The 16152-nt window shown below is 34.8% G+C and overlaps 1 protein-coding gene across 1 annotated transcript; it reads right to left on the reverse strand.

Moving 5' to 3' along the window:
• Positions 1–3565: 3565 nt before the first annotated feature.
• Positions 3566–5743, reverse strand: LOC128225075 (toll-like receptor 6). The gene is made up of 2 exons (XM_052935093.1): positions 5723–5743; positions 3566–5377 (listed from the first exon to the last, which is right to left on the reverse strand). Exon 2 carries the CDS (start codon positions 5261–5263, stop codon positions 4052–4054), a length of 1212 nt encoding a protein of 403 aa, XP_052791053.1. The 5' UTR covers positions 5264–5377; positions 5723–5743; the 3' UTR covers positions 3566–4051.
• Positions 5744–16152: the final 10409 nt, after the last annotated feature.

The following is a 16152-nucleotide window of genomic DNA, read 5'->3' on the forward strand; positions in this document are numbered from 1 at the left end:
AAATGTATTTTTTGTTGGAACTCTTTTGTGCTTCGTGAAAATAAGTGCATATTGATATGCAATAATTCGTGGTTGTCATGGTTATGCGCGCAGTGATTCAGATTATGTTAAAAGTCAAATCCGTCTTTAAATAGTTCTAAGGAGAGTGAAGCATTATTTCTTGAAAGGTGCGTGAAAACTGTTTTATGGTGACATTTGAAGCGAGAAATTATTAATTAGCGTTCTAAATATTGCCACAAGACAAGGTTTCCATGAAGCTACAGACGAGAGTCTTCAACAATGTGGCGACCATTAAAAAGGAGTTCCATACGGGCATTTGATCTCCGCCAGTGGGCAAGATAAGGATTTCTAGCATGGTTGAATTATTGGATCTACTTATCTGAGTTGGAAGAAAACTTATTACCGTAAGTAGACTCACACTGTTTCGGGCGTCAAGTTCGCGACCTCGAAGCATCCACCCCTTGCTAATCGACACACACGTCCTCCGTCGCGTAGCCGTCACGTGTATCGTAAGCGTCTTCGCGACATTGATCGTCGGATATCTCATCAGTCGCGTTACTGTGGTGCATATGGTAAGCATTCACGCCATGCTGGTCGTCGATCAAGTTCTCTTTATCGTAGCCGTTTAAAGCAAGCACACACGCTACACTGATCGTTAATAACACCCTCCGTCTGAGGCCTTTAGGTGTATGATAAGCATCCATGGTATACTGGTTGCCGGTCACGTCCTTGGCCAAAGTCAGTGACGCAAATAGTTAGTGTCCATGATATACAAAACGCCTGTCACACATCCCACTACGCAGCCGGGGTGCGTTTGATGTAGTGAGGGGTTGAATATAAGTATTGATCATGTCGCACTTTTTTCCGGATGACCTCTCTTTCCCACTAACGGAACCTACATTAGAAACTTCCTCATGAGAAGTATCAAGGAATTCACATCCAGATAAGCCATTTTGCCACTTGATGCGTTTTCGTATCGCGTATCTTCAATGTCAAGGTCTGGACGTTCTCGAGCGGTATCATGACTCTTCGTGTATTTAAGAAATAGAAACAAATTCTTGTGTGTCAAGAAACACTTCTTTATGTCTAATTATATCCTCCAGTCATTTTGCTCATTAAAGAGTAAGTTAGATCACGCAATGCGTCACTACCTTTACTACCAATCGTACATCTCTGTTTGCTTCCTTCGTCCTTTGAATACTTCAGATTATCATGTTTAAGGGTTGCACTCGCAAGCTGAAACTGTAACATCAAAGGTACATTATCTTTCAGGGAAGTAACGGTGTCTTTTAAAGATTAAACTCAATAAAACGTACATAATTGTCCGATGTCGATGAGGAAATCCGTTGTTGCTTATAACTGGCGTAGACAGACGGACGATGCGCCGACTTTGCAGTGCTTATCAATGACATCAAGATATTGCAGTCTCCGCCTTCGGTTACCTCAATGATGGTATGTATGTCTTGTGCTAAACGCACAACAAGGGCTTTGCCCGACCGGGATAATATGCGTCTCTTCAATTCTGCATTAGGACCAAACGGAAAATCGCTTTGTGTTTCCTTAATATTATCAAAGTACATTAAGCGCATTCGGTCTAAATCACTTTTCTGGCGGAATAACTCTTCACAAGTCATAACCTTTGATCTCATGACTGCTGGTCAAGTGAAATCTTGTCAAAAGTCGCATGTTGAGAAACGTCAAAGGTCTCATTACCCTCAAGCTGATTATTTTCTCCCAAATCCGATAAATTCTCTGTCTCACAATCCGGATCCATTGCCACGGTACGCTTTTTACACAATAAGGTATGACATGGACTGGGAACAAATCAGAATGTTTTACACTAATAAATTTGAACTTAGACAAAATAAAATGAGTTTTCTTGTTTTCTTCTTTCTTTACTTACAGAATCAAATACTTATTTCGCACAGATGGACACATTGGTAATTCCAGACATGTCCATTAAAAAATCCGTACACTCAAGTAATACCACTATAAATCCAATAATAATGAGCGCGAAAAGAATATCTCAATGTTGAAATTTTGATTCAATTACTTTTTTTCGATAGTTGTTTTCGACCTAGATGACCGTTTTCGTCCGCGGACGTTTTTTCTTTGGGATATAGTCGTATCCTTAAAACCGTTTTCATGACAATAACCAATGCCAGTCGATGCCGCCTCATATACAAAATGGACAAGTCACCAGAAAATTGTCAAAAACGAAAATGAAATTGATATCAATATGTACGCGCATTAAATTTTACTTACTGATGTATCACATTGCTTATTTGTAGTACATTTTTCTAGTTTTTGCATATTTTTTTTCAAATCGAAATTTACTACGATTTTCTCCCACCTCAGATAAGTAGATCTAATAATTTAGCTATGCTAGAAATTCTTATCTTGCCCACGGGCGAAGATAAAATGCAATGCCGTATGGAACTCCTTTTTAATGGTAACCATATTGTAATCTTCCTTGTTAAAAACTGTCGTCTGTAGCATCATAGAAACATTTTATTGTGGCAATATTTAGAACGCTAATTAATTATTTCTTGCTTCAAATGTCACCATAACACAGTTTTTACGGACTTTTCAAAAATTAATGCTTCACTCTCCTTAGAACTATTTAAAGACCGAATTGACTAATAACATCATCTGAATCGCTGTGCGCATATCCATGAAAACCACGAATTATCGCGTATCCATGCGCAATTATTTTTACTATGCACAAAAGAGTTCCAGCAAAAAATACATGTTTACTTAATTTTGTTTAACTGAGGTGGGAGAAAAAGCATCTACCATAGCCGCTCGTGTAAGATAGGTTCATCCCGACCCTCGCGCAGGGTGTTTGGCGGAAACTCGGTAAACCTCGTTTTCGCAAAACACCCTTACGCACTGATCGGGATGAACCTATCTTACACTCTCAGCTATGGAAGATACTTATAGTCTATCACGTAAATACCCGTAAATTTAAAAATATGGTATATGTATCTGTACTATGTATTATCCGTTTTACAATTCTAGGCTTGTTTGAGGAAATACTGCATTTGCTCAATTTGGGATGGAAAAATAACTACATGTACATCTCATGGGTTTATCCTACTTTTTTGTATACATGGAATATAAACGACATCACATGGGTTTATCTGATTTTGTTTGCCTAAATGAATCAATATTACTTGTTATTATGAATAATTTGAAGCAGGTCTGCGTTCTAAAGATACCTTTTAAAAATGAAAGTTAGCAAATTCCATAAAATGCTCTCTTTGACCTTTGACATGTTTTCAACTGAATTTAAATTAAAGAATTTTCATTTTAATTGTTTGTTTTTTCCTTTTTTGTTTGTTTCATTTTTGGATATGAGAGGCATACTAAAATCATTTATTCCGTTATGAAAAGTAAACGGAAAAATATATGATCAATGCAGAGGTTTAACGATTTTTTGTAAGTCTTTCGGGAAATATAAAAAACTATTAATTTATTTATCTATTACGACACATATTCAACAAATAACATTAAACTAAATAAACATTGCAACTATTATGAAAAAGCTCTTCTATATAGAGCATATACTAAAAAATAGTAACTTATGGAAACACAAGAGCAGGCTCCTGAATGGGTTGTTATACATATACAGTAAAAAAAAACTCTTAAAAAAGTCCATGCTTAGCACAGACAGTGCATGCAATGAAGATAGCACAAAAGGACATTCAGTCAGACAAAACAAATAAACACATGTAGTTGGAGACAAATAAACACATACTACGCATGCAGGGTTATATCACTGACTATCTATAGTTATAATGTTAGACTTCATGATTTTCAGGTTTATTCCAATTTATTTAAAATGGAATAACCTATGTGATAACCTTTTATGAATTGTTTTATGAAAACAATAAATGAATCCATATGCGCCCATTGCTATTCCGAATTCATAGTTTTCCCCTCTAGTTTGGTGTTTAATTGTACGGCTAATGGTATTATGAAGCACCATTCAAACACATATACTAAGGATTTCACTCAATCAGGCATAATATAAATAATCATATTTATTTTACATTTGTGTTTCAATTTCTTCATTTATGTCATTATTACCGTTATTTATATCTTGTTGTTTAGTTTGAGTCACATACGCAATCACATTGTTACACAAAACATCTATGACCTTCTCTTCTTGTTTGGTAAGATCATGTCGTCCAAGATCTTTACTGTCTGGCCAAAGCAATCGTACACGGGTGTTATATAATAATTTAAATATACCACTAAGATTATCCGGATTACATTTGTTCAAATAAAGAGGAATAAGCGGTACATTTGACGTGTATGCCATTTTCACCTCGAAACTGCACCAAGAGCTTTTAAGGAATTCGTCTGATATAACGGCTACCGTCACATAACTGTTTTCAATGGCCTGGTGAATAAGTACATCAATTGCCTCTCCTGCTAAAAATTTTTTGTCGTAAGCAATTATAAGTTTTTCTTTATCGTGTTGATTAAGCAAAGTCATCAGTTTTTTGTTTAATCTTGGGTACAGAGTATTCATTACAAAAGAGCTGTTATGAGAACAATAGGCTAAGAAAACAATGAATGTTGGAACATGGTCTCGTTTTGGCGTGTTTTCAGCTAATGTTATTATCCAGTCACCAGGGTTTTGCAGCTTACGTCTTCTGCAGAATTGAATAAAACAACACACAGCAATCAAACCTGATATCAACACAAACAAACTACTTCCACCGATGATAATAAGTAAATCGAGTTTTTGTTCCGACTTACACGCTTCCTTTAAAAGTGAAGAAAGCGAATCATTTTTATTGGTGTCAATTAAGTGATTTTCACTGTTGAGATTACATTCAGCAGAAGTAGAAACATTGAATATTGATACAAGTTGCAGAAGATTGCAGTCACATTTCAAATTATTACCACTCAGTATGATATCAAGATGTGTCATTTCGGTGATCTTGGCAACGCTTTTTAAAAACGCATCACTTATAGTTTCCATTACTAGGTTGTTCCTGAGGTCAATAACACGAAGTTCTGTACTATATGACAAATCTAAATCTATTTCATGTATTTTGTTACTTGATATATTCAATATCTCTAAATTGGCATTCATTTTAAACATTTCGCCCGGTAAGTTAATAAACCCGTTGTCGGCTATATCTAGAATTCTGAGTCGTGGATTGTTGAGCACCAGTTTCTTTAACTCTTCATTGGACATAAGATGTAACTTAGCCCCTGGAATGATTAGAATTTCCAGAGACGGCATGTCTTGAAAAGCATTCGCCACTATTGGTACTCCGTCATAGTCGGATCTCAGATATGCTAGATCAAAGTATCGTAGTGAATGAAACCCACGAAATCCTTGAATCTGTCGTGACGTCTTGGATCCAGATAATATGAAATTTACAAAATTATTATTTTGAGTGCATGTATTTGAATTGAAGTCCCAAAACAACCTGTCAAGATATGTATTTCGAACATGAATAGTTCTAAAAGAAGGCTGTGTAATAATGCATCCAGTGCTTGAATTGTAGATAGGAAAAAGTGAACATTGGTTTGTCCTTCTCAGAATATGGTGCGAAATCGGTGTCCAACTTATGCTTTCATATCCTTGACTTATAGAAGGCCAGTTGTCAATAACAAAAAACGACAATGATTTCAACTTCAGAAACGTGATTAAACAAGCCCAATCTCCGAGAATATCTGTGCCAGACATATTCATTACCTTAAGGCTTGACAGAGCTCCGAAATCATCCTGTATGTGTCTTGCATATATCCAACTGATATCAAGTATTTCGAGTTTTGTATTGCTCAAGTAATATATGAATGGAGGTTCAATAACAGCTCCTCCAAAACCTCTTGCCGTATGAATACCGCTTATGTTTAACACTTTCAGGGCAAGAGCGCTCAGGTTTCTCAAAGATCCAGATAAATTTTGAAATTTAAGATAAGTGTTTCCAGAAACATCAAGGACATCCAAGTGTTCTAAACGTGGCATCTTCAATACCAACAATGTCACAGTGGTGAAGACGTATTTGTCTCAGGTTCGGAAAAAGTGCCAGGAACGAATATGTGATTTTGACGTCTCCTGAACTGTGCATAATATCCAATACGAGAAGTTCTTGATGAACCTTATCAAGTTTTATTAGACCTGGGAGAACAGACATCCCATTGGCGTTAATAGCAAGAGAGTGTATACCATTCAAACGTATATCGGCAATATACATACTAACGGATGAATTCCAAGAGCAAATAATAGATGTAAAGTTTTCACAAACACATCCTGATAAATTCCTTCCGTCTTGTATACACGGCAACGAAAACACAGATACAATCTCAATGAAAGAAATAAAGACGGTTTTCAACAACATGTTTATAGTAAGCCCTTTTACTTAATATCCCTTGAAAGAGCAACTCGACTTGATTATTGTATCACGGTCTGAAACTTAATCCTTACTTATTTTTTCGGTTGTCTGTTAGTTATGCAATTGTAAAAATAGTTTACATGAACATATAGTGAATACCCAGTGGATTTGAATATATTCATCTCGCGTTTATAAATAATCAATTGTGCGAATAGCTGGGCACCAAGCCATCAAACATGCCATTTATACAATGCAATGCAAGCAAAAACAATAATTTAGCCTTCTTAAATAAAATAAAGGTGCGCTTGATGGTAGTGGGATATTGATGCACTAAATTATATATTTTACTGAACGGAAGGCTTAATTGTTGTCAAGCGAAATTGATGTGATTTAAGTTAAACTGCCATTTCCAACTTTAAACGTACCTGCTAGGCGCAAACCATAATTAAAGAAAGATCCGATATTTATTTTAGACTAAAGTCATTTAATGCTTTGAACAGTGGCTAGGGTCAGACGATAATACCATTTGCTTAATCTTCTTTTGTTGCCATTTTTGTACACATATTATTCGTTATTTAACATCCGACGATCCCATGATTCTAACTGTTCTCATTATACCGAGAAATACTCGTCCTTTCTAAATAAGGGGATACTCATGATTCTGTATGTTTTGCAAAGGTATCAATGGTGCACAACTATTAGGTTTTAGCTAATATATAAATCTGTTTAAGCTCTATTGTAAAGAAAGTTGATAGTAAAAATAATACAGTCATGCGCAAATTTGTTTCTTTGCTTGCTATCCAGTACTGCTGTCCATTTTGTTATGCCATGAGCATGTCCCTGGTGCGGATCGAAACCAACTACTATATGAAAGGCAAACAACCTTACCAATATGCCACGTTCACCCTCTACCAATACTAAGCTCTCTACCAATAGTAAGCTTTCTGTTTTGTATTAACATCCGTTCTTAGATTCACATACTTCAAATTAATATCAATATGATTTTATATAACATATCTTCTAAGTATTGAGCGCTTAATTTAAGTGTTTTCGTGCTCTCTATTTCAAGACTTTACTAACATTGTTTAAAATAAAGCGTTTTAACAATTGTGTGTTCTTAAGCGAGAAAACTATACATAAAATGTACCTTGTCGTTTCCAAGTTTACATACATAGATATAGAGCCCCCATAAGTCTCTACATGTGTTCAAATTTAGATATGTTATTTATTATAATAAACTTACAACAAACATAAACTGACATACATGTTTGAAAACAGTAGTGTTGGAATAACGTTACGAACCCTTTTCGCAAGTACTTTCTGGCATATCTTTTTAGAAATCATGAACCAAATGACTTGGAAATATTAATCCCGTTTAATGGCACTGGGTAAACGCCAAAGATAGAACACAACAACAATCACAAACCAGAAATATGGAACAAGAGCACAAAACTCCGCAACAACACTAGGGGTGTTTATCAAGGAGTGTAAGGTGCCGCCTTAGAACGATTAGTAAAATGTAAATTCACTGGAGGTTTAAACAAATTTACGTGCACAAACCTCACTCTTATCCCAAAACCCTGAACAAAGATAAAAGGTAAATCATACCAAAGTATGCATTAACTTGAGGACACTCAATAATAAAACAAAACATAATTAACTAAAACGTAAACCCCAAATACTTCAATGAACTTTATCTACAGACGGAGGAATACAAATAAAAAAAAAACTTTTAAAGATACGATGCAGTCATTGTTTAAAACTATGAGCATCACACACACTCTGCCTTGGAAAATAAACTGTGTGATCATAGAGTTTCATAAAAGAAAGCATCATTGTACTAAAACTGGGAACAAACAAAGAAAACATTATTAAAAATAAAAGCGACATATATTAGCCAACATTTTCTTCCAAAAGTTTATCTATGTAAAATATTTGAAGAAAATGACGTCATATGCTGGAACATTCCAGCCAGCCAAAGACTGATTTAAAGATAACATGAATCTGCAAATTTTCATAAAATCAAAGGACTGAAAGCTTAGTTATGTAAGTTTGTGTTATGAATTTATGAATATTTAACTTATTCTTATCTTATAACTTTATCTTATTTAAGCAGTCGTATGAGATCCGTTTTCATGACACTAACGGATGCCAGCCTATGCCGTCTCATATATAAAGGACTGTAAGTAAAGGTTCGATTAATTTTGTTTTGATATCTCGAAGAATATCGGACATCATTTTTTTTATCTTTTTATACGACCGTTATTTAAATGTGACAGCTTTATAGCTAAACCTGCGGCATACGGGCGTGCGGCGTCCAGTATGTTGTCCGCTCAATAACTTTAGAAGCCTTCGTCCAATCATCATTAGATTTGATCAAAACATATATTGGCATAAACTCTTGGACAAGTGCAATAACCAGCCATATCGCTTTAGTCGCCCTTTAATTACAGAAATTACCTAAAATTGGTCGGATCCGACTTTGGTCAAAATGTGCTTGTGTCACTCTTTAATTATAGAAAGTACCTGAAATCGGTCTTGTTCGATCAATTACTGTTGAAGCCTTTAATCATCACCAAATGTGTATGTAAGTAATATCTCGTATAAGTTCGATAACCCGCTACATCGCTTACGTCACTAAGGACTATGAACATAATCTTTCGAACAATTTCGATAACCAGTGATATTGTTTTATTCATTCGAGAGGAAACGCCCTTTACGAGTATTATCAAAATTGTCTTAAATTAGTCTTGTCCGTTCATTTATTTTAGAAGCATTTGTACACTCATCACCAAATGTGGTCAGAATAGGCAGGGGCCTAATATTTCGGATAAGTTCAACAACAAGCTAAATTGCTTGAGTCACACGAGAGTTATCTCCCTTAAATCTTACCTAAAATCAGTCTTGTCCGATAAATCATTTTCTAATCCTTTTCCAAATCATACATAAATTTGGTCAGAAAGTAAAAGGGTAAAATGTCTTGGCCAGGTTCGATAAAATGCAATGTCCCCCAGTCACTCCAGAGTTATGGCCCTTGCAATGGTAAGAGTTGTTTTTTACAGTGTCCGCTCTGTAAATTCAGCTTACTATACAAACACATATCACCAAACTTGGTGTCCTTAAACTAGGATAGGAGTATTTTGTGACATTTGGCGTTTCATTTTAGTTTTTTCCTCGTTTGTGAAATGATGCATCATTATAAGACTTAAAGAAAGACAAAGCTTTAAAGGGACTGTACTCCGTATGATAAAATAGCGAAAAAAAGAAGAAAATTGTCAAAACTGACATAAACTTGGCATCTATGTGTACAATGCATTGAAACTTACTAACTGAAGTACCACATAGTTTACAATTTATTTAAGTTTAGCAGTTATTTCGTTTTTTCCATTAAAAAAGATTACTGGGTATGTCTACCAGGTAGAATTCATTCATTATACGTGATTGGCTAGTCGGTGTTATCACGTGATATTACCGAGGTAGGTGTATAGCTTAATTATGTCACCCAATTAGAGTTAGCCGTGGTAGCTCAGTGGATACGTTGCTGGACCGCAATTTTGGCGACATGGGTTCGAACCCGATCTCCAACACAATTAGTTTTACATTTTGGTACTTTTTTTTACAATTATGATATCAAAGCGTAGCACATTCTATTAGATAATTGTCCTGAGATTCGTTACAGAAAAAAAACTTTTTTTGGTGCCAATCTGGTGTACAGTCCCTTTAAAGCTTGAATTTACTTATTCGAGTTATTTCAGATGTTTGTCCCGAACCCTTTAAAAGTTGGCACTGTTGCTCCGCCTTTATTTATTCGTTTGCAGCTAATGTCTATATCCAGTCGTTGAGTACTTCATATTAATTCATCAGTTTTTAGCTCGCCTATTCGTCGGCGTTACACCTTGGTTAAGGGTTTGCATGTAAGCACCTTCAGGTCATTAGGTCAGCAAATGTATCAGGAATTGCATTGCAATTTTAGATATGAATTCCCTACTATGCAGCCTACTTTATTAATGATACTAATCTGAATATAATGCAATTAATGGGCCTTTATTATTCGACTGAGAAATACTGGTAAAGAGTTTGCATGAAAGCACACAAAGGTTAATATCTCAGCATCTACTCGCCTGTTTTCATTGAGTATTTATACAATGAACCTACTTAAGTAACCAATTTCGGTAGCTCTGTTTTGCATAATATGCAAATTATGGACCTTATAATTCGATTTCTAAATTTTGGTTAGGGTTTTGCATGTAACCACATTTAGGTCACTATCTCAGCAAATACATAATGTTTCGCATTGAAACTTTAAACTTTTATTATTACATGTGTTCTCAACTATCTAACTCACAAAATCAATCCAGTTAAATAACTATATCCTGGATATAATGCAAAAGAACACATTGCCTTTTATCATTCGAAATTCTGGTTTATGGTTTGCTTTTGTATAATATTTCGGATAAGCACTCAAAGGTTAATATCTCAGCATCTAATTGATGAATTGCATTGGTGCTTTATACAACTCAACAATCCACCTGCGGTAATAAGCAAAATAACTCTATTTTGCATGTACATGTATTGCTTTTTATGACCCTTTCTTATTAAACACCTTTTGGTTAAGGTTTTGCATTTAACAACATTTAAGTAAATATCTCAGCAAATGATATATGTATTGAATTCAAATTTTACATGAGTAAACAACTATCCAACCTACTTAATTAATCAAGTTAGATAACTCTATCGTGCATAAAACGCATATTATTGCCCTTTAGTTTTTGACATAGAAATTAAGGGTTTTGCATTTAAGCACACAACAATCAAATTTGATAACTCTTGCCTAAAATGCAAATTTTGCCCCTTTTTTGACTAAGAAATTTTGGTGAAGGTTTTGCATTTAATCTTATTTTACAGTTATTCATTCATGTTTCACTCAAACTTTGCCATTCATTACCTTAAAAACTGCGGAACAGTCGAGCGCGCTGTCTCTGTGACGGCTCTTGTTATGTAAGTTTTACTTTATTCATCATTGTTTTAAAGTTAATGCTGGCACGGATGAGGATTATAGTTTGCATGTTGTGCTGTAAATTTTATTATCGTTTGGACAGCTGTGAAGTTATACGTTAAAATAAATCAAACACCCGGTAAACTTGTTTTCCAGTGATCTCGCGTTTAACTGACCGGTCAAAGGCGTTTATTCATCATTTGTTGATAACTATTTTGACGCGAATGTGCTCTGTGAGTGGTGTTTGTCTATATTTGTGTAATTAAGATTGTTGTTTTTTATAAAAGGATAACGTGTGTATGCTGATTCACCATAGTCAGGTAAATATATGTTGTCTTTATCGCATGTCATTAGCATGTAATATCAAGGAAGGAAACATAAGGTAGGCCCAAATTAGAAATACTCTGTTTGGCCTTCCCGGCCCATGATTTGGGCTAGTGCTGATTGATAGGTAAGTACGTTTATACATAATCATAGCCTTGCTCGAATTGCAGAAAAGAGGAAAAGAGAATGGTTCTGTAGAACTCGTTAATACAAATTTATTATCGTATTATTATTAAACCATGTTTAACTTATAATTTCTAACCATCTGTAGCCCTCTTTATGTCCAAAAGAGTGCATTCATTATGTACTAAAAATCGACATATCTGCTTGTTATCTCATTTAAAGAAATAGGTCAAAGGTCTCGTAGTGCATGTCAATGACATATTTCTAATTTTTCATTATTATGTTCATTATAATCATACATATTGTAATTAATTCAAACACGTTGTGCATAGAAGCATACATACGTATAATGAATAAATGTACAATAAATGAGTGAATTATAGTCAAATGTCACTGCAATCAAGAATAATTAAATTTGATTAAAGCCGTGTTTAAAGCTCGATTTAATCGAGTAAGTTTGTTTTCTGTTTTTCAAACACTCAGATATGTTGTATTTTTCCTCATAATTTTCATACCAACACCCGTTCACATGTTAGCTTAAACAAAACCAAAATAGTGTCAATGTTTTGCGCCGGTATTCGATTTGAATATGGAAGCGGACTAAAACAAGTTAAAGGTGAAACATATCAAATTACAGTTTAAAATACTGAAATATAACTTTGAATAACTGGTAGATCTCTAAACAAAAACATTTAATAATAAATGTTATTATTTTTAAAGGTAAATATTTTCCTAAAGGCATAAAAGCGCAATACATATCCATATCGAGTCAAACCGAAAACGACCGACATCTTAATGATATTTCATGTTAATAACAGACAGTGTATGCAAATACAATAGCACATTAGATCATTCAGTACAAATACGCACAAACTGAAGAGACATAAAGGCACATACTACACATGCAATGAGGCATAACATTAACAATCATTATTACTTGACATTTGAATGTCAACACTTGAACTATTTTAAATTATATCATTAGCACTGTTATTCATATTCTGTTGTTTTTGAGTCACATAAGCCATCACATTTTTACACAAGATATCTATGATCTTCTCTTCTTCTTTCATAAGATCATGACTTCCAAGATCTTTTCTGTCTGGCCAAAGTAATCGTACACGGGTGTTATATAATAATTTAAGTATACCACTAAGATTATCCGGATTACATTTGTTCAAATAAAGAGGAATAAGCGGTACATTTGATGTGTATGCCATCTTTATCTCAAAACTGCACCAAGAGCTTTTAAGAAATTCATCTGATATTACTGCTACTGTCACATAACTGTTTTTAATGGCCTGATCAACAAGTTCATCAATTGCCCCTCCTGCTACAAAGTTTTTGTCGTAGGCAATTATAAGTTTTTCTTTGTCGTGTTGATTAAGCATAGTCATCAGTTTTTTGTTTAACCTTGGGTACAGAGAATTCATTACAAAAGAGCTGTTTTGAGAACAATAAGCCAAGAAAACAATAAATGTTGGACGGTGGTCTCGCTTAAGCGTATTTTCAGCCAGGGTTATTATCCAGTCACCCGGTTTTTGCGTCTTACGTCTCCTGCAATGACGTATATAAAAACACACACCAACCGAACCTGATATCAGCACAAATAAACAACTTCCACCAATGATAGCAAGAATATTGAGTTTACTTTCCGACTTACATACATCCTTTAGAACGTCAGGTAGCGAATCATATTCTAAGTTGACAACCACATGTTTTTCACCATTTAGATCGCATTCTACAGGAGCAGAAATATTGAAGAGTGTTACAAGATGCAGAAGATTACAATCACATTTTAACTCATTCCTACTCAGTATTATATGAAGATGTTTCATTTTCGTGATATTTGTAACGCTTTCTAAAAATACACCACCTATGGTTTCCATTAGGTTGTTCCTAAGGTCAATAACATTAAGTTCCATATTATATGACACATCTACATTTATCGAACGTATTTTGTTGTTTGATATATTCAATATTTCCAACTTGTTATTTATTTTAAACATATCACCTGGTAATTGAAAAAAACCGTTATCGGCTAAATCTAGAATTCTGAGTCGTGGGTTGCTGCGTACAAACTTATTTAATTCTTCAACGGACAGAAGATTTAACTTAGCCCCTGGGATGATTAAAATTTCCAGAGCCGGCATGTCTTGAAAAGCATTCGCCGCGATTGGTACTCCGTCATAGTTGGATTTTGGATATGCAAGATCAAAGTATCGAAGTGAATGAAATCCAGAAAATCCATGAATCTGTCGAGACGTCTTGGATCCGGATAACAATAAGTTTACAACATTGTTATCTTGTAAACATGTATTTGTAGTGAAGTCCCAGAACAGTCTATCGAGATTTGTATATCGAGCTTGAAAGGTTTTAAGAGAAGGCTGTACTAACATGCATCCCGTGCTAAAGTTGAAAACAGGGGCAGGTAAACATCCAAAATGATTTGTTCTTCTTAGAATATAGTGCGAATTCTGTGTCCAAACAATGCTCTCATACCCTCGACTTATATATGGCCAGTTGTCGGTAGCGAAAACCTCGAGATATTTCAGATTCAACAATGTGGTAAAACAAGTAAACTCTCCGTCAATATCTGTGCCAGACATATTCATTACCCTTAGGCTTGACAGAGCTCCGAAATCGTCCCGTATTTCTGTTGCATATATCCAACTGATGTCAAGTATTTCAAGACTTGTATTCCTCAAGTAATTCATAAATGGATGTTTAATAACAGCTCCTGGAAAAGGTTTTGCCGTATGAATGCCGCTTATGTTTAGCACTTTCAAGGCGACGGAACTCAGATTCCTTAAAGATCCAGATAAAGTTTCAAATGTAAGATAAGTGTTTCCAGAAACATCAAGGACCTCCAAATGTTCGTTGTCTCTGAACGCGGCGTCTTCAATACCAACAATGTCACAGTGGTGAAGACGTATTTGTCTCAGGTTCGGGAAAAGAGCCAAGAACGAATATGTGATGTTGACGCTTCCTGAACTGTGCATTATATCCAATACGAGAAGTTCTTGATGAAACTTTCCAAGGCTTATTAGACCTGGGAGAACAGACGTCCCATTGGCGTTAATAGTAAGTGAGTGTAAACCATTCAAACGTATATCAGCAATAGACATACTAACGGATGAATTCCAAGAGCAAATAACAGATGTCAATTTTTCACAAATACATCCTGATAATTTATTTCCGCCCTGAAAACACGGCAACAGTAGCACAGTTGAAATTCCTAGGAACGAAATAAAGACAGTTTTTAGCAGCATGTCTAAAGCGAGTTGAGATTTTAAGTATTACTCAACTTGATAATTTATTGTTCGGTTGTTCATAGTTGAAGGAACATAGTAGTTATTTAAAATGTGTACACTTACATCCATTGAATCTGTATAAACAAATCGGTGATGCGCATAAACGACCATCAATTTAATAGTTGTATAGCCTATACATTTGACAGCCATATACCATAGCGCGCAGAAAACAATCGAAAAGCTAAATCAAAGGGTAAAACAAATGTTAGACTAAATGAATCGGTGATTACGGCTCCGATAATATTATTTCTAAGATAAAAGATCGTTTTTTTTCATTATACTCATATGAAATGCGTATTCATCCAAAACGCGTACGACGTTCGTTCCCCTGATTCTGACGTCAAGCTCAGCATATAGAGCAGCGTTCTTGATAAACACCCCTATTATACATTATTATAATTATGTAGTGTGTTGTTTGTGGAGTTTTTTTGCTGTTTCTCCATGTGTCTGGTTTGTGAGTGTTTGTTTTTGTCTTTAGCGTTGACCTTGTGCCATTAAACTGTGTTTTGGTTTAAACTTTCAACTACTGTACTTCTTTCTGTACTTTTTCATCTAAATATAGATGGAAATAAGGAGATACTCATATTTAAAAAGACAGTATACATAGTGCTCAACTATCACATATTATTTCATTGTTTAGTATGATTGTATACTCAGATAACCTTTCTTGTGTTCATGTTATATGAAACATTACCGAAATTGTTTCACTTATAAAATACATTTTAAGGTATTGAGGTGTTTTCTTACTTTCGATTTCAGTAATTGAAATAAACATTCCTGAAACAAACGTGCACTTAGAGAGAAAACAATACAAAATATGATTATACCTTGTCGTTTTTGAGTTTTTATACATAAATATAGAGCCGCAAACGGCACTATCTCGTTCTCTAAATGTCATTTATTATTATGAGCTTACACCAACGTTTACTGACAGATACTTTTATGAACAGTAATAAGTAAATTCAAGCCTTATGTCATCAACTTGCAATAGCGATACTTTCACAATATACAGCATTTTCAGTCATGTTTTTAA

Source organism: Mya arenaria, chromosome 2 (genome assembly GCF_026914265.1).
Source record: "Mya arenaria isolate MELC-2E11 chromosome 2, ASM2691426v1".
Classification (NCBI taxonomy): Eukaryota; Metazoa; Mollusca; class Bivalvia; order Myida; family Myidae; genus Mya; species Mya arenaria.

Bases quoted from the DNA above. Each gene is read 5' to 3' on its own strand.
- LOC128225075 (XM_052935093.1), bottom strand. From the start codon at position 5,263: ATGCCGTCTCTGGAAATTCTAATCATTCCAGGGGCTAAGTTACATCTT.